The following is a 26,043-nucleotide window of genomic DNA, read 5'->3' on the forward strand; positions in this document are numbered from 1 at the left end:
AACTTTTTAAGTGAGAACAGAAGTTGTTTGCATGCTTTCATGTTAAACTATAGTTCCATTACTAATGTTTCACATTTTCTGGACTTGATTGTGTCCTTTCTCTTGTGCATTGGGAACTGTTTCTCTGAACACCTACATGTTTTTTACTGTTCCTGGTTGGGAGGTGGGCGGTGAAGACATGAATGGTATTTGGTAGTCTCTCAGAAATCTGCAGAGAAGTTGTGGTAGAGCTTGGTTACAGATATGTCCCAGGTCTTCATTGTGCAGAGGAGTACTGCATCAGCTTAGGAGTAGACCAGAAGAGCCCTCTGTTTCTTCATTTTTAGGTTTTCTTTTATAGGTTTATGCTGACTCATGAATTAGATAGTCAGAACTTTTTGTTAATGTCTAGAAATTGCAGTGAAGACTCCCAGTCTAGGAATTGAGAGACTTGGATTCTTGTTTGAGTATTGCCCCTACACTATATACTTTTTGTGTTTTGTTTTCCATCAGTGACGATGCTTTTGGTGTGAGGATACTAGGGAGGAAAGAGGGGTGTTATTGCATGGGATGTCTAAATCCCATATAGTTCTGAAATGGCAATTTAAAATATGTATTTTAATTAAATATTTTGATTAATTATTTATGTGAAAACTGTTAACTCGTGATTTTCTTTATATTTGCATGTGGGTGTTAATTTTCACTGCCTAGGAATTTTTTTGCATAGTTTCCAACATCATTAGTCAATGCTGTGGTTCAAAAGTCCTGTACCATTTAAAGAAATTCCAAGTACTATTTTCATAATTTTTTTTTGTGATAAAAGGATGATAATTTTTATATCTGGTTAGTACTTGTGAAGTCTGGTAATTTTCAGTACCGTGGTAGAGGTTTTACTCAAATTTCTTAAATTGTTTTATGTTTTATGACATCTGTTGTCATTTTTTTTTTTCCCCAGAGAATACGGTCAACAGTGGATGAAAAAGAACAAAAACAACTTCTTATGGATTTGGATGTAGTAATGCGGAGTAGTGATTGCCCATACATTGTTCAGTTTTATGGTGCACTCTTCAGAGAGGTAGGAATAAACTGTTTGGATTTTAGCTGATAAATATCTGGTTATAGAAAGAAAGAGGATGGCAGCATTAACTAATCTAAATGCCATATGTTAGTAATAAGTTAATTATCTCTATTTTCATATATAGCCTTGTTAAACTATATATTTACTTCTATCACTCATTGTTCTTTTTTTTAATATATATATATTTTATAGTTGGATACAATATCTTTATTTATTTTTATGTGGTGCTGAGGATTGAACCCAGGGCCTCACACATGCTAGGTGAATGCTCTACCGTGGAGCAACAACCCCAGCCCCTCATTGTTCCTTTGATTAAGGAGTGACTCTCATATATACATACATATAAATATATAAGTATATTTATATATACTTGTGACTGTCATTCTTAAGTCCTGTAATTTCTTTCTTCATTTACAAATATTTTCTGTTGGTTAAGAACTTGACAAAATCTCAATATCAGTACTTTTACTCACTTTTGCTCTTAATTCTATCTACACTTACTGTGTTATCCGCTGCCCCCTGCCATCCTCAGTTATACCCATTGGACATAGATAATTAACAATTACAATATAAATTCTTTTTTTCTAATTCTGTTAGCCTGAGTTTTGTGTAGAAACTAATACTCTGATTTCTTGATCTCATGATTGTTTCTTCTTTTGCCCTCTAGTTACTCTCTCTCCCAACACTGCCTCTAGTTGTCAGCCTACACACTCTAAGTCATACACTGTCTAACCATGAAATGAGTTAGGGCTAGAAGTAAAGATGGAACTGTAAGCAAATGAAGTTATCTTACACCATTCTGGACTGTCATAAGTTGGGATATTTAATTAGTCTTATAGAACTGAATTAAGTATTTCATGTAATGTTAATACCATTCTCATCTTGAAAATGTTAAAATTAGCTGATGAGGTTGTTATGAACTGGAATTGGGAAAAACTTCCTTCTCTTTCTGATACTAGGGATGAAATTGAAGGGTTCTCTGCCATTGAGCTACATCTCCAGGCCTTTTTATTTTTATTTTGAGACAAGGTTTTGTTAATTTCCTAGGCTAGCCTTGGAGCTTGCGATCCTCTTGCCTCAGCCTTTCAAATAGCTGGAATTATAGGCACATGCTCTTCTCTTCTTTTGGGGAACTGATTATAAAGAGTGTGACTTCAGTGTTTTTGTCACTATTTTGCCTAAAATTTCTATTTTTCTTTTAAAATAGTGTTGAATGTAGCATTGAATAGAAATATGTGAGATCTTGTGATATAAAAGACCTTTAAAGTTAGTTGTTTCTTAATCTAATTTTGAAATTTTTATGTATTTTTTTGTGATCTTAATAGATAACTATAATAATTGTGATTCATGATAGAGCCCATTTTTTTATTGAGTTGCTAGTTCTTAATTCTATAATCATGTACTTTCTTCCTATTCCTTGAACTTTTTAATGACTTAAATATTCTTTTTTATGACCAGATGCATTGAATTTGTTAAGTTTCTTTATCATTTCATTTCAGTGTTACACTGTATAGTATGTATGTTCATGACTATATCCTGACCTAAATATTACATAATGTCATAATGTTCATAAGATCATTAATCTGAAACTTTCTTCATGTTGTAGAAGAATCTATTTCCTCCTTCTTTTATCCCCAAACTATATACTTACTCTTTACCAACATTAAATCCTCTGAGCAATTGACTTAGGCAGAATATATTCTTATATTCTTAGGCATAATAGTTATTTAGGGAAGAAATGAGATTTTTTTTCTTCTAATTAGGTTGCACAGTTAGCTTTTTTAAGGCTCTTCATTATCACTGTGGGCTCTCATCAGTTCTACCTTCGTTCCCAAGTCAGCCCCATAGTGCTGGAATTTAGTAGTTCATTTCCCTTCCCATTCACCTAGGCAGCATTTAAATATGTAGCCACAGGCCAAGATTATGTGGGAGTCTGATTTTATGAAAGGAAGACGGAGTAAATGATTTCCATGATTGACAAGTTAATGGAAACAAAGCAAAGAAAGCTTGGAGTAGTGTCTGAACTGTATTTTTTTGTTTTCTTGTCATGAATAGTCGAGTAAAATTTGGTTTTATATCGTAGGTTGAAAGGACGTGAAAGATGCAGCTGTAAGCAGCAGCGTATGTTGAATGCTTATTGTTTTTACACATGTTGTCTTCCCAATAGTTCAGGAGATTTGGTGGCATTATTTCCTCTTTCTAGAGAGGAAAACAAAATTTGGAGTATTAATTTGAACAAAAGTGGTAAAAAACAGGACTCCAGAGACAAAATGTTCACTATTTTCTTTATTTCAGTTGGTACACGGATGAAAAGCTTTTAGCTTCATGTAAAAAATAATCTACTTTTAAATGTTAGAGTGAAATAGGATGAAAGCTTAGATGCTACACAGTTGAGCAGAATACTTAAGTAGATGAAATATTAACTTTCCCTTCACATCTTAGAATCAAATAAGTAATATGTACTTCTCAATAATAAGACGAAGTTTTAGAAAAGTAGAAAGTTTATATTTTAAGAGAGATTAGTCACAGTGTGTTTCCTGAAGTTTCAGAGGCTAAAACAAACAGTGTTTGGAGAAACATTTGAGGTAGATACCTTAGAAGTGTATATTTTTAGTGACATTACCTTCATTTCCAATGATAAAGGTGAAATTCTGTGTTTAACAATGGAAATGAATGTATGCTTACTGGAACTTTTTAACCTTACCTTATATACCATTAGAAAAGAGACCCTCCAGTGATTTAATTTCACATAATTTGTACCACTACTAGGAACTTAAGAGATGCTCTTTTTCTTGGTCTTGCTGCTGCTGTGTGGATATTAATCTTGCTATAGGGTAATAGTGAGCCTCTGAAAGCTCCATAATTTTATTCAATAATACCTAATATTGAAGTTGGTAATTTATGTTTTTCCATCGTTTTTAATCGTATCCGTGTATTTCTTTCAATGTGCCTTTATGCATTTTCAAAGTTTGCATAACTGGAATCATCCTAGATGTGTCTTCCACAGTATATTTTATTCAACATAGTTTCAAGATTTGTTCGTATAAATATAGGTGGATTTGTTCAACTTATTTTAATTATCTTGTAGCATTCTAAATGACTAAATAGACCATATTTGATTTCTAAAGAGTCCCTTTGCAGATTATCTCTAATTTTTTTGCAACTGTAAGCAGCGCAGAAAATGAATAGTGTTTTGCATGTCTATTTGACAACCTAGGTTACAGATTCTTTAGAATATTTTTCCAGGACATCTAATTGCTGGATCAAATAAGAATATCTTCAACTTGAATGATCATTTTTACATTTTTCTCTGGACTGGTTGAACTGACTAATATTTCTACCAGACATGAATAAGAATTTCTGTAGCAGGAATTATATCCATTTGGCAGCAATGGAAATAGTAGATTGCTTAATGATATATGATATAGCAATGGATTAGTAGTTGCTTAATTTGTAGTTTTCATTGTTAAGATGCCTCATGGTCCATTTGGCACCCAGAGTTTATGTCATGGCCACTGGAAGGAAGGAAAAAAGAATGGAAAGGGTTTTCCTGAAATCATCAACTGACTTTTGAGGTAGATACCTTAGAAGTGTATATTTTTAGTGACATTACCTTCATTTTGAGTTGACATTTTATTAGCTGTCTTTCTCTACATGAAAGACTGGGAAATTTTGTTTTTAATTATAAAAGGTAATGTTTATTGGATAGGTCATAAACATTTACTGTCACAGATCCCGTTTTTCCTGGTCTATATTAATTTTAAATGTTTCTCTTAATAAGGAGTTTGGAATGGTATCTGACTTTTAAAATTGGATTTGGCTAATTACTGGTGAGGTACAGAATATTTCCACGTATTTACATTTTTTTCTTGTGAATTATCTATTTATATCCCTTTGCCATTATCCTAATTAAGTTTTGTTATTTTGAATAGTTTAGCATACTTCTTTATTATTCAGGGTACTGATCTTTCGTTTCTTTATACAAATTCAGGTTTTAATCTTATTTTTAACTTTTTGGTATGATATTCTTTATCATATAGAAGTATAAGTTATAATGAAGACATTTAAATTTATAGGTCTTTTGGTGTGTATTTTTCACGTCTGATTTTGGCAAGAAATTTTTACCTACACTGAAGAGATTAAAAATCGCTTACAAAAATGTTTTAAACTTACTTTTCAGAAAATCCACTTAGAAGTTTTTATATTTGTGTTTATGAATGATTTGAGCTGATGATTTAATTTTAACCTTTTTTTTATATGAAAGACCAATGGTCTCAGCAGCATTCATTAAATGATCCATCCTTTTAAAAAATTTTTTCATTTGTTCTTTTTAGTTATATATGACAGTAGGATGTATTTTGACATCAAATTAACCATTTTTATGATTGTCCATGATATGGAGTTACACTGATCATTCATTCATATGTGAACATAGGAAAGTTATGTTCAGTTCATTCTACTGTCTTTCTTATTCCCATCTCCGTTCCCTTCCCTTCATTCCCTTTGTCTAATGCAGTGAACTTCTGTCCACCCCCCACACCCTTATTGTGTATTAGCATCTGCATATCAGAAAGAACATTTGGCCCTTGGATTTTTGGGATTGACTTATTTTACTTAGCATGTTTGTTTTCAGTTCCATCCATCTACCAGCATACTTTAATTCTCCTTTATGGCTGAGTAATAATAATCCATCCTTTTGTGATTGTTTTATTTTTTTGGTCACAGCTATCACATATCAAATTTCAGTTTGTGCATAGACTTTTAAATCTGTTCTATTGCCATATGTGTCTTTTAATGGTTATAAGTTTATAAAAAAAGTCTTTGTTTAGTAGGTCAGTCCCTCTTCTTTGAATCTCTCTCGGCTGCTTTTAACCCTACTTTTCCTATGTAAGTTTTAGTATAAACTCGAAAATTTCTATTAGAATTCAGTTGAATTTGTATGTTAATTTGAGGGAAATTTGACATCTTTATGATCTGAGTCTTCATGTGGGTAAACGTTCTGCCTCTCCATTTGGCAGGTTCTTGTTATATCCTTTAATAACATTGTAGTTGTTTTCATTATAGTTTTTGTCTATTTTGTCAGGTGGAGTCCTGATTTTTATTTCTTTTGTAAATGGCATCTTTTTAAACATTTTATATTTTAATTGATTATAGTTGATATATAAATATGCTATTGAGTGTATCTAGATCTCATCTTCAGAAACCTGTGTTATCTCAGGAGTGTACTTTTTTTTTTTTTTCCCAGTAAATCCACATATAGTAGTTTCTTCCTTTGTGTTTTAGAGAAGTGACTTCTAAAATTTTTTTGTTTTAGGGTTTTTTGTATTTTTAAATTTCCTTTTATTTTGTATTTATTTCATTTGATTTATATATTTTTTATTTATTTTCTATCTTTTAACATGAAAGTGGTATTGCTTTTACTGTTTTTTCAGGCAACTCAGACTTCAGGCCATTTCTCTTTTTTTCAGTTTCTTAAAATGTCTTGTTTTGGCCAAAGGGAATCCCTGAAAGAAAAGTTTTTAGAAACTACAAGGACTTTATCCTCTGAAGCTAATTGCTTTCCAAATTGCTTTTTTCTCATCCTCAGTTCTGTTTACTTCTTCCCTTTATTCCTCTGCTCCCATATATTTCTTTTTTGTTTGCCTTTTTTTTTCAATCTTTTCTCCCTTCAGTTTTAAAACTATAGTTTTTAGTACCTGCCAGGTCCTTTATTGTATGCTTTATACATATTAACTCAATTGACATTTTCCCTAGTTCTTTGAGGATGGTAGAGTAGATGAGGAAGCAAGGAGGCCTGGACTTATGTAAATAGACACAGTTGGAGAACCTAGATGAGTCAGGTCTTTCACTCTTTTTTTTAAGTGCAAATATATTTAAAAAATTAAAAGAAATGCAATCTATAAATATATGGAAAAGTAAAATATTTATGTACAAAACAAGTAGTAGCAACATTGTCCATAAGCAGCAGTTAGTGTTTATTTTTCCTATATGTTGGTTTAATACCATAGTGGTAGTTTATTCTTTTTTAGGGAAATTATATAAGGTATACATAGGATATTGTGAGTAAGTTATACAGAAGACTATATAATTGGAAAATTAATTCCAAGTCACAGTATTTACTCTAAAGACACATTTAATATTAAACAAATATTTTAAATTAATGGACCTCAAAATGAGCCTATAATTTATTAAGCCCAAGATATATAGTTAACTTGCATAAAATTACATATGACAGTTAAAAAACAATTTAGACAATTGGGATTTCCACAGGAAATGATTTGTGATTCATTTTATTTTTATGAAGAACAGGTCTGATTTCAAGAACATTACAACTATGTTATTAAGAAATCTTATTGTTTACTTCAAAAATCAAAATAGTAAAACGTATTCACCAATATATTCTTTTACTTGTTGGTTTTAGCATTTCAGAAGGTGATTTAAATCTAATAACTACATTTCCAAACAACTTTGACTTTTATCCTCTTCTAGAAAATACATATTACATGTATAGTTAATAATTTAAATTTCCATTATAAACAGGAACCTGTTTATAATAATGTTTATCTAAAGATGTAAGAAATAAAGTACTTGGATTGTCTAATACTTTATTAGAAATGTACCGTCTGACCTAGCAAAACCAACTTGTATACATTAGAAAAATACTAACATTTCTAGTTTGGGAGAAATAAAATACTATGAGTAGTTTTCCCTTCATCTCTAATTGTAAAAATTCCTTTTGTCTATTTATTTGGCCCGTCTCTATTCATGCAATTTAATGAGCCCTTAGAAGAATTTATACATTTTTATACAGAACTCACATCTACATCAGTAAACTGCCAGTCCTTTTATATTTTCAGTGCCTTACCAAAATATGGATAACAAAGTTCTTCATTCTGTGGGGCAGGAAAATGTTTCCTAAGAACTTCTTTCTTCAATTCTATTAGAAGGTCACCACATTAGTCAAGATTTTTTGGAAATGGCAGCCCATATCCAATAATAATTCTTCTCATGCCAGATTTTATAATATCATTTATTTGCATAGGTATGTTTCCCTTATCCATTGTTGGCACATTAATTGAACACAGTCCCAAACATACAGGTCACACTTGATTGTAGATCCTCTGGGACCAAGTCTAGAGTCTTTTCCATAGCACTGGGCTGCCTGCCTTCAGTTTCAGACATTGATCAAACTGCTATTACCCCAACTACATGCAGAAAAGAGGCATATTCTCATGAAACCTAGGTCTTCCAATGATCTGTGCCTCTCCAGGCCTTTCACTCTTTATTTAATCTTTCCACTATTAAAGTTTTCCTAAGTGTTTTTCTATAATTATCTCTAATAAAATATTGTAATGGGGCTGGGGCTGTAGCTCAGTGGCAGAGCACTTGCCTAGATGTGTGAAGCACTGGAGTTCAATCCTCAGCACCACATAAAAATAAACAAGTAATATAAAGTTTGTCCATACACAACTACAAAAAAAATTTAAAACAAAACTATAGCAAATTTATTGAGATGGTATATTTAAGTCTAGAGACTTAGACTTAGGAAAATACATAAAAGTTTACTATATGAAAGAAGCTTTACAAAAACCTATTCTGTGTAGCTGTTTAGCTCCATCAATGTTCTAGCACATGGTCCTCTTTTAAGAGTACTGTTTTCATCTCAGTATCCATCACAATGTATGATCTTCCTACGTGTAATTTAAATAAGCTTGCATTGTAAATGTTGATGGTAAAAAGAAAAGACCTCAGAAAACTGAATTTTGTTCATGGGTCTATCACTAGTTAGTCAAGCTGTTTACCTTAAAGAACAGTGCACAATTTAAACTTTAAAATTAAATTTATTGATCATCAATCTAGGCATAAGGGTAAGAGATTAAAGGGTGGAAAATCTTTGAGGATACAGCTGGATTCCTAAATTGGTAACAACATAAAAATGGCTTACAATAATTTTGTTCACCATTCTGGTGGTATTTTTACTTTCATAAGGTATTCATAGCCCTTGTTCATATGCATGCAGACTTTATGGAATAATTATGTTTCCTGTTTTTTTTAAACTTACAGACTATATAAATTTATTACCAAGAAAATGTACAGTTAGAGATACACCTATGTATATACATATAACTTTTCCAAGTACACTGCACATTCAGCAGGAAAATATCAGCATTTGATTTAATCAACTATCCTATAATTTGCCTTTTCATAGAAGCAAAGATAGTTAAATAGCAATGAGCATTTCTAAGACCCATGTCTTACTGTTTCATAGTTCTCACCAATGAGAGGAACTAGGGCTTCTCAAAGAAATTATTTGATCCATGACAGGACAGAAAGGGCGTAGATGGAGAAACAAATCATTTTTATGCCTAAAACTTAGAAATATATTCTTTTAAATGTCAGAGCATTTCATAAGGACAATATTGCCAGTGTGAACTTGTAAGTCTGGCATAATTTGGGTGCCAAAATAATTGTGGAAAAATTTAAAAAATTATAAGCCGTTGGAAAAATGGGAATCAATTAGGCTACACTAATGAGAGAGAGAGAGAGAGAGAGAGAGAGAGAGAGAGAGAGAGAGAGAGACAGTTTCTAACAATAGAATGTGAAATACCAACTAATATACATAGAGTGGTAGAGTTGGGGCATTATAATTTTGGAACATCACATCAATATTGGTTCAGGCAAAAATCATCAATAAATATTAACTTTGACAAGAATCAGGTATTTGAATGTTAAAGTGTTTCCCAGAGATTGCTTATTGGTTGCAAAAGTAAAAATAGTACCTGCACGGTGGAGAAATAAGACAATACCTGGACTAGAAGACCACAATTAGCATCACTAATGAAGGGTAGATTGGGGAGCATGCCAAGAAGCACATAATATTGTTTTCTGATTTATATTCTTCATTTTTTCATGCCTACCTCTCATGAACTGTATAGTTGTCAAGAAATTTAATTTTAGATAACCCCTTTGTTTTACACTTCTAGTTTTTTTTTCTTTTATTTCTTTTTGTAATTTATGGAGTATTTAAGTTTCATTCCCAGTCATGGGATAGTTCTGTGAAATGATATCAACACATTTACAGTAGTTTCTCCTTATCCGCAGAAAATAGATTCCAAAACACCAAGCACATGCCTGAAACCTCAGATATTATCAAACCCTGTATGTACTGTGTTTCATGTACTATTTTTCCCTATATGTATAAACCTCTGATAAAATTTAATTTATAAATTTGACACAGAGATTAGCAATAATAGCTAATATTAATAGAACAATTATAACACCTTAAGGTTACTGGAACATCAGAACTATAGTATTATGACAGTTGATCTGATGAGTGAAATGGCTACCAAGTGACTGACTAACCAGGCAGGTGGTATATACAGTGTGGATATGCTGGATAAAAAGGATGACTCACCTCCTGGGTGGGGTGGAGCAGGACAACATGAGATTTCATCATGAGACTCAGAACAGTGCACAATTTAAAATTTATGAATTGTTTATTTCTGAAATTTTCCATTGAATATTGCTGAATCATGGTTGACCACAAGTATCTAAAACCATGGAAAGTTAAACCTTGGCCAAATGGGTATTACTACTGTATTTTTTCTTGTTTTATTGTAAAATTGCTTTTAAATTTGTTCAAAACACTTTGTAATGCTGCCAGCAGCATTTGAATGATTCAGTTTAATTATAGCCAGCTTTCATTCATTTAAGAAGTATCCACTGAGTTTCTATCTTGGTGGAGGTTATATCTAGTGGGAAAGGTCTATGACAAACATAATAATTTTACTCCAGATGATAAGAGTTGCACAGAATTGATACCAGGGTAAAGGAACACTGAGTGGAATAACTTGTGTATTGTATATCAGAGTAGGTCTCACTAAGAAGGTGGCATTTGAATAGGGTTGCTTTACATATTTGTTTTTGATTTGCTTTCTTTCTTTTTTTTGGGCTAACGTGAGAAGTTTATTAATCCCTCAAGATTGCTATTTATGATCTCTTTGCTAGTGTGAAAATTTTCCCACACATTTTGTAATTTTGTTTTTATTTTAATTATTTATTTATTTTAAATTTTTTTTAGTCATACATGACAGCAGAATGTATTTTGACATATAATACATACATGGAATGTATGTAATTTTGTTTTTAATTATGCCAAAGTTTGAATTTTTATAAAAGGACAAAACTTTTCTATGTAAAATTTACCCTGTCCATATAGTTAAGAATGTGTAAAATTGGTTTTAACCACATAGTTTGTATTTAAACCTGAGTAGAATTTTTGGCTCAGGGTTTTAATATGGAACCAAAAGTTATCATTAGGTTGAGAATTGATATAGTAAAGAAAAATAAGATTGCTTCTTTTCTAATTCTGGATCTGTTTTTAGTAAAGGCAAGGTGGTTCTTAATGTTAAAACTTATAAGAATAACATTTGTTATTTTACAGGGTGACTGTTGGATCTGTATGGAACTCATGTCTACCTCGTTTGATAAGTTTTACAAATATGTATATAGTGTATTAGATGATGTTATTCCAGAAGAAATTTTAGGCAAAATCACTTTAGCAGTAAGTACCTGGGTTTTAAATTATTTGTTGTATATATGATTATATAAAGAAGTTGCTGGTGTTTTAAATGCACATATTTAAATGTCCTTTACAGAATGTTATTACCTTCCAGGAAAATCATTTTTAGTAGATTTAGAGACAGAGTTACTTCTGTGGGAGTAACAACACAACAGACCATAAGAACACTTCAAACCATGGTCTTGAAAAATACTGACAGTGCTGTTTTTATTCACATCTCAGAGAACCACAACAGGTTGTGGTGTAAATAATGAGAAAAGGCTATTTTCTGTACATTTTCCCTTGTTGCTTTAATTATTTTCACATTTTATATTATCACACATTGTTCCTAAATTAATTAAATTGTGGAAGTCTCATGAATGGGCTCTCCTACCCTCTCCTACCCGCTCCTACTGGGGATCAAACCAAGAGGCACCATACCACGAGCTACATCCCCAGTCCTTTTTTATATTATTTTGAGACAGGGTGTCGTCTCATTACCTAGGCTGGCTGTAAACTTGGTATTGTCCTGCCTCAGCCTCTGGAGTTGCTAGAATTACAAGTGTGTACCACATTCCTAGCACAGATGTCTCTAAATTAAAGGTCTTGGTCAAAGTATGTTTCTTATAAGCTGGGAACAGTGATGCATGCCTTTAATCCCTATGACACAATAGACTGAGGTAGAAGGATCATAAGTTCAAGATTAGCCTCAACAACTTAATGAGATCCTATCTCAAAATAAAAATTAAAAGGACTGGAGATGTAGCTCAGTGGTAAAGTATCCCTGGGTTTAATCTCTAGTATCAAAAGAGAGAGAGAGAGGGGGAGGGAGGGAGGGAGGGAGGGAGGGAGGGAGGGAGAGAGGGAGAGAGAGAGAGAGAGAGAGAGAGAGAGAGAGAGAGAGAGAGAAGAGCTTGTTGGATTTTCTAAACTGTTTTAAAATGTTTACTAGCAATTTCAGGAACCAGCTTTAATACTAATTTGGCCAATTCAGTTTACCAGAGTACCAAGAGTAAAAAGGTACTCTCTTGATTATGCATTTATAGTTCTGAAAGTGAATTCATGATCGCTTTGTTTCTTGCTCTGAATCTTAGTTGGCAGATTTTTTACAAATTTTTTCCCAAGGGAAAAGTAATTTATTTTTGATAAAGCAAAATTAATAAGATTCTTAGAAATTTCTGAGAATCTAGGCTAATAATATATCCTGGGTTAACTGATAATATAAACTAAAGTGTATAGGAAGTTGTAAGATAGTATAGTTGCATGTGACTTTTGTCTTTTTTGCATGCACCTTTTACTTTCTTTTTTTTATTAATTTTTATTGTTGGTTGTTCAAAACATTACATAGTTCTTGATATATCATATTTCACACTTTGATTCAAGTGGGATATGAACTCCCATTTTTACCCCGTGTACAGATTGCAGAATCACATCAGTTACACATCCATTGATTTACATATTGCCATACTAGTGTCTGTTGTATTCTGCTGCCTTTCCTATCCTCTACTACCTTTTACTAGTCTATCTATTGGTGACCAATGTATCTTGGTTAATCATTAAGAATTAATAAAACAGGTGAAAAATAAAAATGATTTCTGAGCTACATTTTAGTTGTAAGAGATGTATGTATATAGCTAAATTTTAAAAATTCATTAAACTATAGTCATAAGTTTCAGACTGATAGAATTGTTAAATTTAATCACTTTGTCAAATTGATGATTAAATTTAAATGTTTTATGTGCTAACTAATTTTAAGATATATACTTTCATAATTCTATAAAAAGAAATTGAGTTAGACTAAAATTTACTCATTATTCAGATGAGCATATGAAATGGTACATTAATTATCCATCTCCCTCCAATATACCAAACAATGATTATCCAAGAACTTGCCACCACTCAAATTATAATGATAGTGAGTAATGATAGTAGTTAATGTTTGGTGAATGTTTATTTAAGTCAAGCCAAGATTTTATTATGACATTTAATTTTTATAGTAATTCTCTGTGGTAAATAGTGTAACTTTATCTTTACATATGATAAATCTGAAGCATAGAAAGTTTAAATAATTAATTTGTTTTGATGCATATATGAGTTATAAGTAGTAGATGGTTAAAGCCGAGGCAGCCTAATCCCAGAACCCTGCTATATAACAGAATGGTCATGAAATTGAAAAACAAAGATAAAATTATTATATATTTCATTAATACAATATATACATTAATAATCTATTATATATTTGCCTGTGTTTCCAGATTTGATGATCACCTTATATATTAAGCATAACATTTAACATTACTTTGTGTTAAGTCTTTTGGTAATTAATAAAGCAATGAACCTGGAAGAAAAGATATTTAAACATTATAGGTTTGTGTATTCTGCATTACTCATACCCAACAGCTTCATGACAGCTGAGATTTGATTTTTTTACAGTAAATTTGTAGGCTGTTGTTTCTATTTTGATTTGAAGCTGTAGAAGTTTTAATACAATTCTCAATTCCTTTTCTTTCTGAAGAAATCTGTGATTTTTCTGATTCTGAGCAGTGGTCAATCAACAGGATAAACTGTGAATAAATTGCCATGCTAGTTGAGCAGATAATCTGGCTTTGCAAAAATTACTTTGAAAGCTGAGCCTCAGTGAGGATGAATGATTGTAAGGAACTGAGAATTTGGGACAACTGTTGATCTTTACTATTTACAATGAGTTCTTTTTATTCTTGAAAATGTTTAAAGCACAAGAAAAATGATACAACTTTTAATGAATTTTTGAATCATGCTACTTTTTTTTTAAGCTGTCAGAGAATACCATGTTAAGGCAACCAAGTTTTCAGATTCAAAATCATTACTCAGTATCTTTAGTTATCATAAAAAGAATATTGAAGTATTAAGATCAACACCATACAAAGGACTACATGGAATATTAGGATAAACTATTGTACTCTTTTATTTGAAAGAAAGAAGTTCTTTATCCCATCTCATCTTTTTTTCCCTAGACTGTGAAAGCACTAAACCACTTAAAAGAAAACTTGAAAATTATTCACAGAGGTGGGTATGGATTGCTTTTTACAGAATGGAAATTAACTTTCCCCCCGTTAATTGGTTAAGCAAAAATGAGTAAAAAATAACAACATCACTGTGTAAGCTTTCCAAAATATTTGTATTTTTAGCAAAAAATATTCTATGCATTCTAAAACTTTTTTAGGTGTGTGTGAGTGTGTGTGTGTGTGTGTGTGTGTGTGTGTGTGTTATTTCCTCCTTTGGGATTCTATAGATTTCAGGCTCTTTGGGCTTAAAAATTAAATTTTGCTGCAAGTAGTTACTCTAAGTTAGAAATAATTATTCACTTACATGACAGATAAGGAATGCTTCACTGCATTCTGAAAAGACACCAGGTTGGTCCTGTGGACATTCAGAGAAGGATTAGGGGATAGTACCCTCAAACATTTTTTGTTGTTGATAATGGAGATTGAACTCATGGCCTTCTGCATGCAAATACTCTACCAACTGAGCCACACCCCCATAATACCCTACTCTCATGCATTTTGAAACCATATTACCAATCCCTATCAAGTGTTTCTTCTTCATTTTCAAGGATAATTCTTGAGAGGGATCTTTTAATTAATAGTATAAATTGAAATCCATTTAAGGCATGACATATTTGTCAAAATGTTGGTCTTGGCCTCAGGTACAGATTTTAAATTTAAATATTTGATGGAGTTGAACACTAAACTTAGAAAAGCAGTAAGTTCATGGAAATTCTGAATTTTTCAGCAAATATATTAAATGTTTGCTAGATTGAGAGCAAAAAGCAGAAAGAATCAGTACCCTCAGTAGATTGTAATGGACAAACAATATGTGACAATATATGATTGAACCTGATAGTTATTAGAATGAAGAGTAAAAGTCGAATTCATGAAAGTGAAAAATCTTGAGTTCTAGGAAATTGTGCTAGTGGTTAAAGAAGTTAGTAATTGAGGGAATTTATTTAAGGACTTTCCGTTTGGGGTTGAGACCAGTGATGTTTAACCTTGAATATCAGAATATTTTGTTAAATTTTGCCTGGCTTAATGCTTGTTAAAAATATTATTAAATAGCCATCTTCTCTTTTGTCTTAAAGTCATGTAGGTTAGGACCCAAACTTTATTTGAAAGTTAAGTTCTTTCTTACTGTTTTGCCTGTTAAATAATGAATTTGGACAAGTAAATGAATATAAGCTTCTTAATGAAAACAAAACATTCTAGAATGTCTACATTTATTCTGAAGCATTTGGGGGGTAGTTTTTAAGCATTAGTGTTTAGAAAATGATTTTTTTCCCATTTCCAATAAAGAAAACTCATAGTTAATGTGTATGTTTTATAAATATGACCATGTAAAGAGAAATATAATCTCCATTCATATCTTTTGGATTAAGACATTGGTGGTGAAATGGGTTTGGCTAGCATGCATTCTAGTCATTAAAGTTATGTGTTAAAAACATGAATAATGATTGCATGTGCTAAATGAAGTTTTTTTGTTGTTGTTTACATGTCTGAATTTAAGGACTTAGCTACTTATATTGTCTAAGGTTTTTTGATACTTTGCTTAAAGTACTTTAGAACTTATTGATTAATTTTATACCAAGTGATAACTGTGTCTTGTAGATATCAAACCTTCCAATATTCTTCTGGACAGAAGTGGAAATATTAAACTCTGTGACTTTGGCATCAGTGGACAGCTTGTGGACTCCATTGCCAAGACAAGAGACGCTGGATGTAGGCCATACATGGCAGTAAGTGTGCAATCTAAGCCTTCTTGCTATTAGTCATTGCAGATAGTCTGTGCCCTTTCTTGCTATATCTCTAGAATCTACCATTTGTTCTCAGTTTCATCATTTTAAAATGTTTTTCTCTTCTCGAAGCTTGAGAATGCTTTTCTACGCTACTGCTAAATTTTTTCAGTGAACTTCTGTATTCATTGTTTTACTCACTTCCTCTTATTTGGCATTTAGCACATATGGTCTTTTCCAATTATTATTTTTTATTATATGCAACTTAACTAATCAAACAGATGATAAGTTCTCAAAACTGTCTTGATGGTTCTCGTACTCTTTGTGTTCTTTTTTAGCTGTAGTAGATCATTAATACATGTTGTGAATGTGTCCTAGGCTACTAAGGGATACTGTTTCCAGTTAGAGACTTAAGTTTCTGGCAGAATGCAGCATGTTTTACAGAGTCTGAATTTGTGTTGTATTTGTCAGTTTCTTCCTTAGGAGTGAATGAAGCATACAGACAAAGGCAGTCTAAACACTTGGTATTTTGCATCCTGAAGTCTCTCCCCTCAGGGTATACTGTCTTTCAGAGATACAACCCTCGGTGTATTTGCACATACATGTTTCTACAGCCTGAATTTTGATGTCTATTTGATTTGGAATTTAGGATTAGTGTTTTAAACTTTTTCTCTTGGGATTAGTGACTTCCATTAATGTGTCTATGGTTCTTTGGAGACTAGCACACACTATTGCCGCAGTCTCTGACTGGGCACAAATCACTAGCCACCACACAGCTTGTAGATTCAAACAGCAATTCTTTATTCCCAATCTCACACCGGCCGTCTACAAACACGTTCTGGGGAAATCCATGTTTTCTGCCCAAATCCACATTCTGCCCAAATCCACTACTCCTGGGCTTTTGTCTCCCAAATATACTGTCTGACCCTAAGAACTCAAGAGGAACTCAGCAGCAGGATACCCCTATTCTAAAGGGGGAACACCCTAATCTCCTATTATGCTAAACCAGGAACACCCTAAACACGGATCCGCCCTGGTCCTTGAGCAAGGTCACCTTACATGCAATGTCCTGCAAAATGTCCTATTTCCATGAGTCCTTCCACTAAAGAAACATGGGGGTGCGCTGGCAAGGAAATTGTCATACCTACTTGGCTGATGGCTCCCAGCACACTATAAATAGTGATTCATAAGGTTTTGCTACCATTTATTGAGACATTCCTGCCAGTCTGTTATTTTCCCCATGATTTATGTTTCCAGGTTATAAAAAAATAGAAATGTCAAAAGAATGAAAGGCCAAATATTATAAGTTTTCTGACTTGTTTATGAATGGATGAACTTAGTATTTTATATTTATTTAAAAAGCTTAAACAGATTTATTTTCCATCTCATTTACAAGTAAATTTCTAAAACATACATTATTTCTCTTCCTTTTTACCTCTCAATATGTAAATAGTGCAAAATTTGTATTATATTTCTTTGTACATATTCAGAACAGTTGCCTGTTTTTACTCTGGTTTTGTTTGAAAAACATTGTTATTTAAAATTTTTCAGTATTGACTATGTTTTAGAATTATTGCGTATTTCAATATCAATGTTAGTTGTATGTGTATTTTAAGACAAAATAGACCTTTACTTAAAGTCTGGGATTTATGGATGTTGACTGCCCAGGCATATTATTGGGACGATTCAGAAAATCAAGTATTTCTCATGATAATTAGGGGGAAATGGTACAACAGATTCAAAGGCAAGAAGTAAAAAGCATTTGGGAAGTGGCATAATTTACACATTTAATAATAATGAAACCTAGAGAATTAAGTGAACATGTTGTCTGCACTTTTAGGATATCCCTCCGCCTTCCCCCGCCAATCTGGGAGTGAACCCAGTGGCACTTTACCACTGAGCTACAATCCCTGCCAGGACCTGCCCACGTTTTTTTGTTTTGTTTTTATTAGAGTTAGGGCCTCCCTAAGTTGCTGAAACTGTCTTGGAACTTGTGCCTCATCCTCCTTAGTCACTGGGATGATAGGTATGTACCACCGCATCTGGCAGGGCTTGTCTTAATACTAAGGTTGACTAAATGTTTTTGCTGCATTAGTCTGTTTTTGTCACTATAACAGAATGCCTGAAGCTGGGTTCTTGTTAAGAAAAGAGATTTGTACACCATTTATTACGTTTCTGATAAGAGCCTTCTTGCTGTATCACATTGTAGAGAAATGGAAAGAGAATTGGCTATTTGCAGAAGGGGCTAAGTGTGCCATTTGGCCTTGCTTTGTTAACAGCTCCCACAAGACCTAACTTGTGAGATCAGCATTAATCCTTACTAAGGGTGATGCCCCCAGAGACATAATTACCTCCTGGTAGGCCCTACCTCTAAATGTTCCACAATCTCTTAATACCTTGGGGACCAAACCTCCAGCATGTGCACCTTTGGGAGATGCACTACATTCAAATCATAGCACCCTGTAACATTGGCTAAGAATTATATTTGATTCACGTAGGTTTTTAAAATTCATTTGTGGCTCAGAGCAGAATTTTTTTTAATTCAGGTAATTTTTATTAAAAAGACTTTTCATTCTTGCATAGAAATGTGGTTCACAGGCCCAAAAAGGTACAGGGCTTTGGTTTTCTTGCTGACTTTCTTTGGCTTTGGATATTGAAGGCTAACAATAAACACTCTGCTTCTAATCTTTACTAAATCAAATGAAATGAACTTGTGTCCATCCTACTTTTTGCAGCCTATATAAATGAATGAGAATGTGGTCAGCATTAATTTTAAAAGCCTTTTTATTCCTTTTTGATGTTTTTTGACAGAAGATTTATAGTTTGTATTTAGTCTGTAGAAATTAGATTATTCATTAGATCACTTAACAGAAAAAGCACAACAAAATGTACAGTATGTACCTAAGTTTTTTCATAAGCTAATTGTTAACGTTTTGCCACAGCTCCTCCTCCCATAAAGATGTATGTTTGTTTGTGTTCAACATACTGAACCATTGAACAAAAGTTAGTTGCAATATTATTATAAAAACTTAAGTGCACATCTTCAAAGACAAAGGGCATTCTTTTTCATGACCACAGTATCAATACCACACCTAAAAAGGTAAGACTTTCATAGTATCTAGTATATAATTGATGCTCAAATTTACTTAATGTCCCTGTCCCCCAACCCCAAAAAAGTTCATGTTAAGGTTACACATTGATTTTAGTTGATACAGTCTTTATTTTAATTTAAACTGTCTGGACCATTCTTTCTTTATTTTCTGATGACATTGACTTTTTTTTGAAGTATTTTTAGAATATCTCACATTCTGGGTTTGTCTGATTGCTCCTTCATGATTAGATACAGACTATACATATTTTTGGTATTACTATTTTAGATGATGTAGTTACTTTGTATTGCATCACCTAACAAAGTACATAATATACATATTTGTAATGCTTACAGACATGCTTTTTTTCTTTATCAGTTGAAACATCTGTAATGTGGAAATTACTGCCCTCATTTTTTTCCTTTGTTCGCTTTTTTCAAGTGAGTGAAAATCTTTCATTTTCAAAGGATTCTCTTAACCCTCTGCTACCCTTCAACACAGATTTCTGAATATCACTTCAGTATCTCTGTCTTTTAGAACTTTCCTTCTTTTAAAATTCCTTCCATATTTGTTTATAATATGGTCTTAGATCATTGGTGAAAGACATAAAAATTCATTTCATAGCAGTACTTTCTAAAATATTTCTCAAACCTTGGTATTATAATCTCTTGAAATCTACTCTAATATTTCTTTCCTTCTATTATCTTTGTGTTAACTCTAGTGTTTCTAATTGTTAAGGTATTATGTTATTAGTGCTCTTTGTTTTTTTAATGTAGGTGTTTATAGTTATAAATTTTCTTTTGAACACTGCTGTTTCTGTATCCTTTAAATTCTATATTCTGTGTTTTATTTTCATTCATCCTAAAGTATTTTCTAATTTTAAGGGGTTTTTTTTTTTCTTTTTTGATTTATTGGTTAACTGTGCTGTTCACATTTGTGAATTTTTCTTCTATTTTTATTAATTTCTAATTTCATTTCATTGTGTTCAGAGAAGATAACTGTGTGATTGAGTCTTTTAAAATTTAATGGCATGTTTTGTAAAATAACTTGTAGTCTGTTATGGAGAATATTCCATGTGCAGTTGAGAAGAAAATGAGTATTCTATGTTGGGTAGAGTTTTCTGTTTTGTTTCAGTTGGTTTATGGTGTGTCCTGTTTTGTGTTTGAGACTAACACATCTTACACTGTTTGTTTGTAGTGTTGCTTAAGTCTTCTATACTATTAATGATCTTTTGTATAAATGTTCTATTTAATTAAAAGGGGCATATTTAAGTCTGTAATTATTAATGTAAAACTGTATTTCTCCCTTCAATTCTGTCAAAGTCTGCTTTCTGTATTTTGTGATTATGTTGGTTTGTATATGTTTATATTTGTTACAGCTTCTTTAAGAATTAACATTTTTGGTATTTAATGATCTTTTATCTCTTATCACAATTTTTTGTGTTAGAAACTATTTTGTGTAATATTAGTATAACTCTCCTAGCTTACTTTTGGTTACTATTAAATTGAGTATCCATTCTCTTACTTTCAACCTATTTGTATCTTTGGATCTAAAGTAAGTCTCTTATAGATAGCCCACAGAAAAATCATGTTTTTGCCTCTTTTGCTAACCTCTACTTTTTCATTGAAGAATTTAATTAGTTTTATTACTCATTCTCTTTTTTTTTGTTCTTTATTTTCTATATGTTTAATGCCTTTTTGAAAAAAATATATTTTTAGTTGTGGATGAACACAATATTTTTATTTTTATATGGTTCTGAGGATCAAACCCAGTGTCTCATGCATACTAGGCAAGCTCTCTATCACTGAGCCACAACCCTAGCCCCATGCTTTATAACTTTTTTTATAGTGTAAAGTAATAAAATTTTATTTTTCAATTACTGCACACTTTTAATCTAGCCATTATAAATGAACTGTTAAAATATGTAGTTAGGAAACATGCCTTTCTATTGTTGCTTTGTCTTTATTTATTTTTTTAAAAAAATTTAAATTTGTTTTACTTAGTTATACATGACAGTAGAATGCATTTAAGTACTTTGATATACATAGATGGGATATAATTTTTCATTTTTCTGAGTATACATATTGTAGAATCATATTGGTCATGCAGTCACATATATACATAAAGTAATAGTGTCTATTTCATTCTACTATCTTTTATATCCCCACATCCCCTCCCCTCCCCTTCTTTCATTTTCCTCTACCTAATCTAAGGTAATGCTATTCTTCTCTAGTGCCACCCCCACCCCCCACCCCTCGCCCCCACCTTATTGTGAATTAGCATCTGCACATTCGGCCTTTGGATTTTGGGGATTGGATTATTTTGCTTAGCATAATATTCTCCAATACCATAACTTCATTCTTCTTTAAAGCTGAGTAATATTCCATTGAATATAATATATACCACATTTTTCTTTATCCTTTCATCTATTGAAGGACACCTAGGTTGTTTCTATAGTTTAGCTATTGTGAATTGAGCTGCTATAAACATTGACGTGGCTGCATTACTGTAGTATGCTGATTTTTAAGTCCTTTGGGTATAACCTGAGGAATGGGATAGCTGAGTCAAATGGTAGTTCCATCCCAAGTTTTCCGAATAATCTCCATACCACTTTCCATAGTGGTTGTACCAATTTGTAGTCCCACTAGCAATGTATGAGTATACCTTTTTTTTCCACATCGTGTCCCACATTTATTGTTGACTGTGTTCTTGAGGATTGCCATTCTGACAGGAGTGAGAGGAAATCTTAGTGTACTTTTGATTTGCATTTCTCTAATTGCTAGAGATGTTGAACACTTTTTCATAGGTTTATTGATCGATTGGTATTTCTTCTTCTGTGAAGTGTCTATTCAGTTCCTTGGCCCATTTATTGATTGAGTCATTTATTTTTTTGGTGTTAGTTTTTTGAGTTCTTTATATATCCTAGAGATCAATGCTTTATCAGAGGTAAAGATTTTCTCCCAATCTGTAGTCTCTCTCTTCACGTTATTGTTTCCTTTGCTGAGGAGAAATCTTTTAATTTGAATTTATTCCATTTATTGATCCTTGATTTTACTTCTTGCACTGTAGGAGTCTTATTAATAAGGAAGTCAGATCCTAGGCTGACATAGTGAAGATTTGGGCCTACTTTTTCTTCTATTAGGCGCAGAGTCTCTGTTCTAGGGCCTAAGTCTTTGATACACTTTGAGTTGTATTTTATGCAGGGTGAGAGATAGAGGTTTAATTTAATTTTGCTACATGTGGATTTCCAGTTTTGCCAGCACCATTTGTTGAATAGGCTATCTTTTTTTTCCAGTGAATGTTTCTGGCACCTTTGTCTAGTATGACATAATCGTATTCATGTGGGTTTGCCTCTGTGTCCTCTATTCTGTACCATTGGTTTACAAGTCTATTTTGGTGCCAATATCATGCCTTTTTTGTTACTATAGCTTGTAGTTTAGTTTAAGGTCTGTTATTGTGATGCCTCCTGCTTCACTTTTCTTGCTAAGGATTGCTTTGGCTATTCTGGGTCTCTTATTTTTCCAGATAAATTTTATGTTTGCCTTTCCTATTTCTATGAAGAATGTCATTGGGATTTTAATAGGAATCTGTATAACACTATTGGTAGTATGGCCATTTTGACAGTATTAATTCTGCCTATCCAGGAACATGGGATATCTTTCCATCTTCTGAGGTTTTCTTCAATTTCTTTCTTTAGTGATGTGTAGTTTTCATTGTAGAGGTCTGTCACCTCTTTTGTTTGATTGATTCCCAGGTATTTCATTTTTTTTGAGGCTACTATGAATGGGGTAGTTTTCCTAATTTCTCTTTCAGTGGATTCATCACTGATGTATAGGAATGCATTTGATTTATGGGTGTTGATTTTATATCATGCTACTTTGCTGAATTCATTTATTAGGTCTAGAAGTTTTCTGGTGGAATTTTTTTGGATCTTCTAGATATATAATCATGTCATTGGCAAATAATGATAGTTTGAGTTCTTCTTTACCTATTTATTTATATCTCTTTAATATCTTTCTTCTGTCTAATTGCTCTGTTTAGAGCTTCAAGGATCATGTTGAATAGAATTGGTGAAAGAGGACATCCTTGTCTTGTTCCAGTTTTTAGGGGGAATGCCTTCAACTTTTCTCCATTTAAAATGATACTGGCGTTGGGTTTAGGATATATAGCTTTTGCAATGTTGAGGTATATTCTTAGTATCTCTAGTTTTTCTAGTGTTTTGAACATGAAGTTGGGCTATATTTTGTCAAATGCTTTTTTCTGCATATTTTGATATGATTATATAATTCTTGTTTTTAAGTCTATTAATATGATGAATTAAGTTAATGATTTTCGTATGTTGAACCAACCCTGCATCCCTGGGATGAACTCCACTTGATCATGGTGCACTTTCTTTTTAATATGTTTTTGTATGTGATTTGCCAAAATTTTACTGAGAATTTTTGCATCTATGTTCATCAGGGATATTGGTCTGAAGTTTTTTTTACCTTGATGTGTCTTTGTCTGGTTTTGGTATCAGGGTGATATTAGTGTCATAGAATGAGTTTGGAAGGGTTCTCTCCTTTTCTATTTCATGGAATACTTTGAGGAGTTAATTCTTCTTTGAAAGTCTTATAGAATTAGGCTGAGAATCCATCTGGTCCTGGGCTTTTCTTGGTTGGTAGGTTTTTGACAGCATTTTCTATTTCATTACTTGAAATTGATCTGTTCAAATTGTGTGGGACCTCCTCATTCAGTTTGGGTCACTCATATGTCTCTAGAAATTTGTTGATGCCTTCGATACTTTCTATTTTATTGGAGTATAAATTTTCAAAATAGTTTCTAATTATCTTCTGTATTTCAGACATGTCTGTTGTGATATTTCCTTCTTCATCTTGTATTTTAGTAATTTGAGTTTTCTTTTTCTCTTTGTTAGCATGGCCAGGGCTATTTTATTTATTTTTTCAAAGAACCAGCTTTTTGTTCTGTCAATTTTTTCAATTGTTTCTTTTGTTTCAATTAAATCAAATTTAGCTCTAATTTTAATTATTTCCTGTCTTCTACTACTTTTGGTGTTGATTTGTTCTTCTTTTTCTAGAGCTTTGAGATATAATTAGGTCATTTATTTGTTGACTTTTTTAATTCTTTTTTTTTTTTAAAAAAAAAAACACCTTTATTTTATTCACTTATTTATACGTGGTGCTAAGAATTGAACCTAGTGCTTCACACATGCTAGGCAAGCGCTCTACCCCAGCCCGGACTTTTTATTCTTTTAATGAATGTGCTCAATGCAGTAAACTTTCCTCTTAGTACTGCCTTCATGGTGTTCCAGAGATTTGATACGTTGTATCAGTATTCTCATTTACCTTAAGAATTTTTTTTTATTTCATTCTTGATTTCTTCTACTATCCATTCATCATTCAATAGTATATTATTAGTCTGCATGTGTTACAGTAGCTTGTATTTTTAATTTTATTTTTTATTTCTAATTTCATTCCATTGCAGTTGGATAGAACACAGGGTGTTATCTATCTATCTCTCTCTATCTCTCTCTCTTTCTCTCTCTCTCTCTCTTTTTTGTATTTACTAAGAGAGTTGCTTTGTGGCATAAGATATGGTCTATTTTAGAGAGGGAGCCATGTACTGCTGAGAAGAAAGTCTGTTTGCTTGTTGATAGATGAAATATTCTATATATGTCTGTTAAGTCTAAATTATTGATTGTATTATTTAGTTCTATAGTTTTCTTATTTAGTTTTTGTCTGGAAGATCTGTCCAGTAGTGAGAGAGGTGTGTTAACGTCACCCAGTATTATTGTATTGTGGTCTATTTGACTCTTAAAATTGAGAAGGGTTTGTTTGATGTACACAGATGTTCCATTGTTTGGAGCATAAATATTTATAATTGTTATGTGCTGCTTATGTATAGTTGCCTTAAGAATTATGAAACACACTTCTTTGTCTCTTCTGATTAACTTTGGTTTGAAGTCTACTTTATCTGAGATGAGGATGGGAACCCCTGCTTGTTTACGCAGTCCATATGAGTGATAAATTTTTTTCCCATTCTTTCACCTTCAACCTGTGGATGTCTTTGCCCATGAGGTGAGTCTCTTGGGGACAGAATATTGTTGGGATTTGCTTTTTAATCCAATCTTCCTATATGTGTCTTTTGATTGATGAGTTTAGGCCATTAAAATTCAAGGTTAGTATTGAGATATGATTTGTATTCCCTGTCATTTTGGTTTATTTATGGTTTTTGGTTTGTCTTAGTGTTCCCTTTGTTCGAATATTCCTGTAGTGTAAATCCTTCTTTTGCTGCTTTTCACTTTTCACTTTCCATCATCATGGAATATTTTTTGAGAATGTGCTTTCCAGTTGTGAATTCTTTTAATTTTGGTTTATCATGGAATGTTTTAATTTCATCTTCAAATCTGAAACTTAATTTTGCTGGATATAAAATTCTTGGTTACCATCCATTTTCTTTCAGGCTTGAAATATGTTATTCCAGGACCTCCTAGCTTTGAAGGTCTGGGTTGAGAAATCATTTGAGTTTCGAATTGGTTTTTCTCTGTACGTAATTTATTTTTTTTCCCTCA

General features: G+C 32.3%; 1 protein-coding gene across 3 annotated transcripts in view; it reads left to right on the top strand.

Moving 5' to 3' along the window:
• Map2k4 (mitogen-activated protein kinase kinase 4) overlaps positions 1-26,043 on the top strand; it is a 124,117-nt gene that overhangs the window by 72,185 nt on the left and 25,889 nt on the right. The window contains exons 4-7 of one of the 3 annotated variants that reach the window (XM_076869360.1): positions 935-1,054; positions 11,502-11,621; positions 14,612-14,663; positions 16,259-16,386. In XM_076869360.1, coding sequence (XP_076725475.1) covers positions 935-1,054; positions 11,502-11,621; positions 14,612-14,663; positions 16,259-16,386 — 420 coding nt within the window. The remainder of the gene's footprint in view (positions 1-934; positions 1,055-11,501; positions 11,622-14,611; positions 14,664-16,258; positions 16,387-26,043) is intronic. The other 2 variants (XM_077110472.1, XM_076869357.1) reach the window with 2 other exon arrangements.

The sequence above is a fragment of the Callospermophilus lateralis genome, chromosome 11 (genome assembly GCF_048772815.1).
Source record: "Callospermophilus lateralis isolate mCalLat2 chromosome 11, mCalLat2.hap1, whole genome shotgun sequence".
NCBI lineage: Eukaryota > Metazoa > Chordata > Mammalia > Rodentia > Sciuridae > Callospermophilus > Callospermophilus lateralis.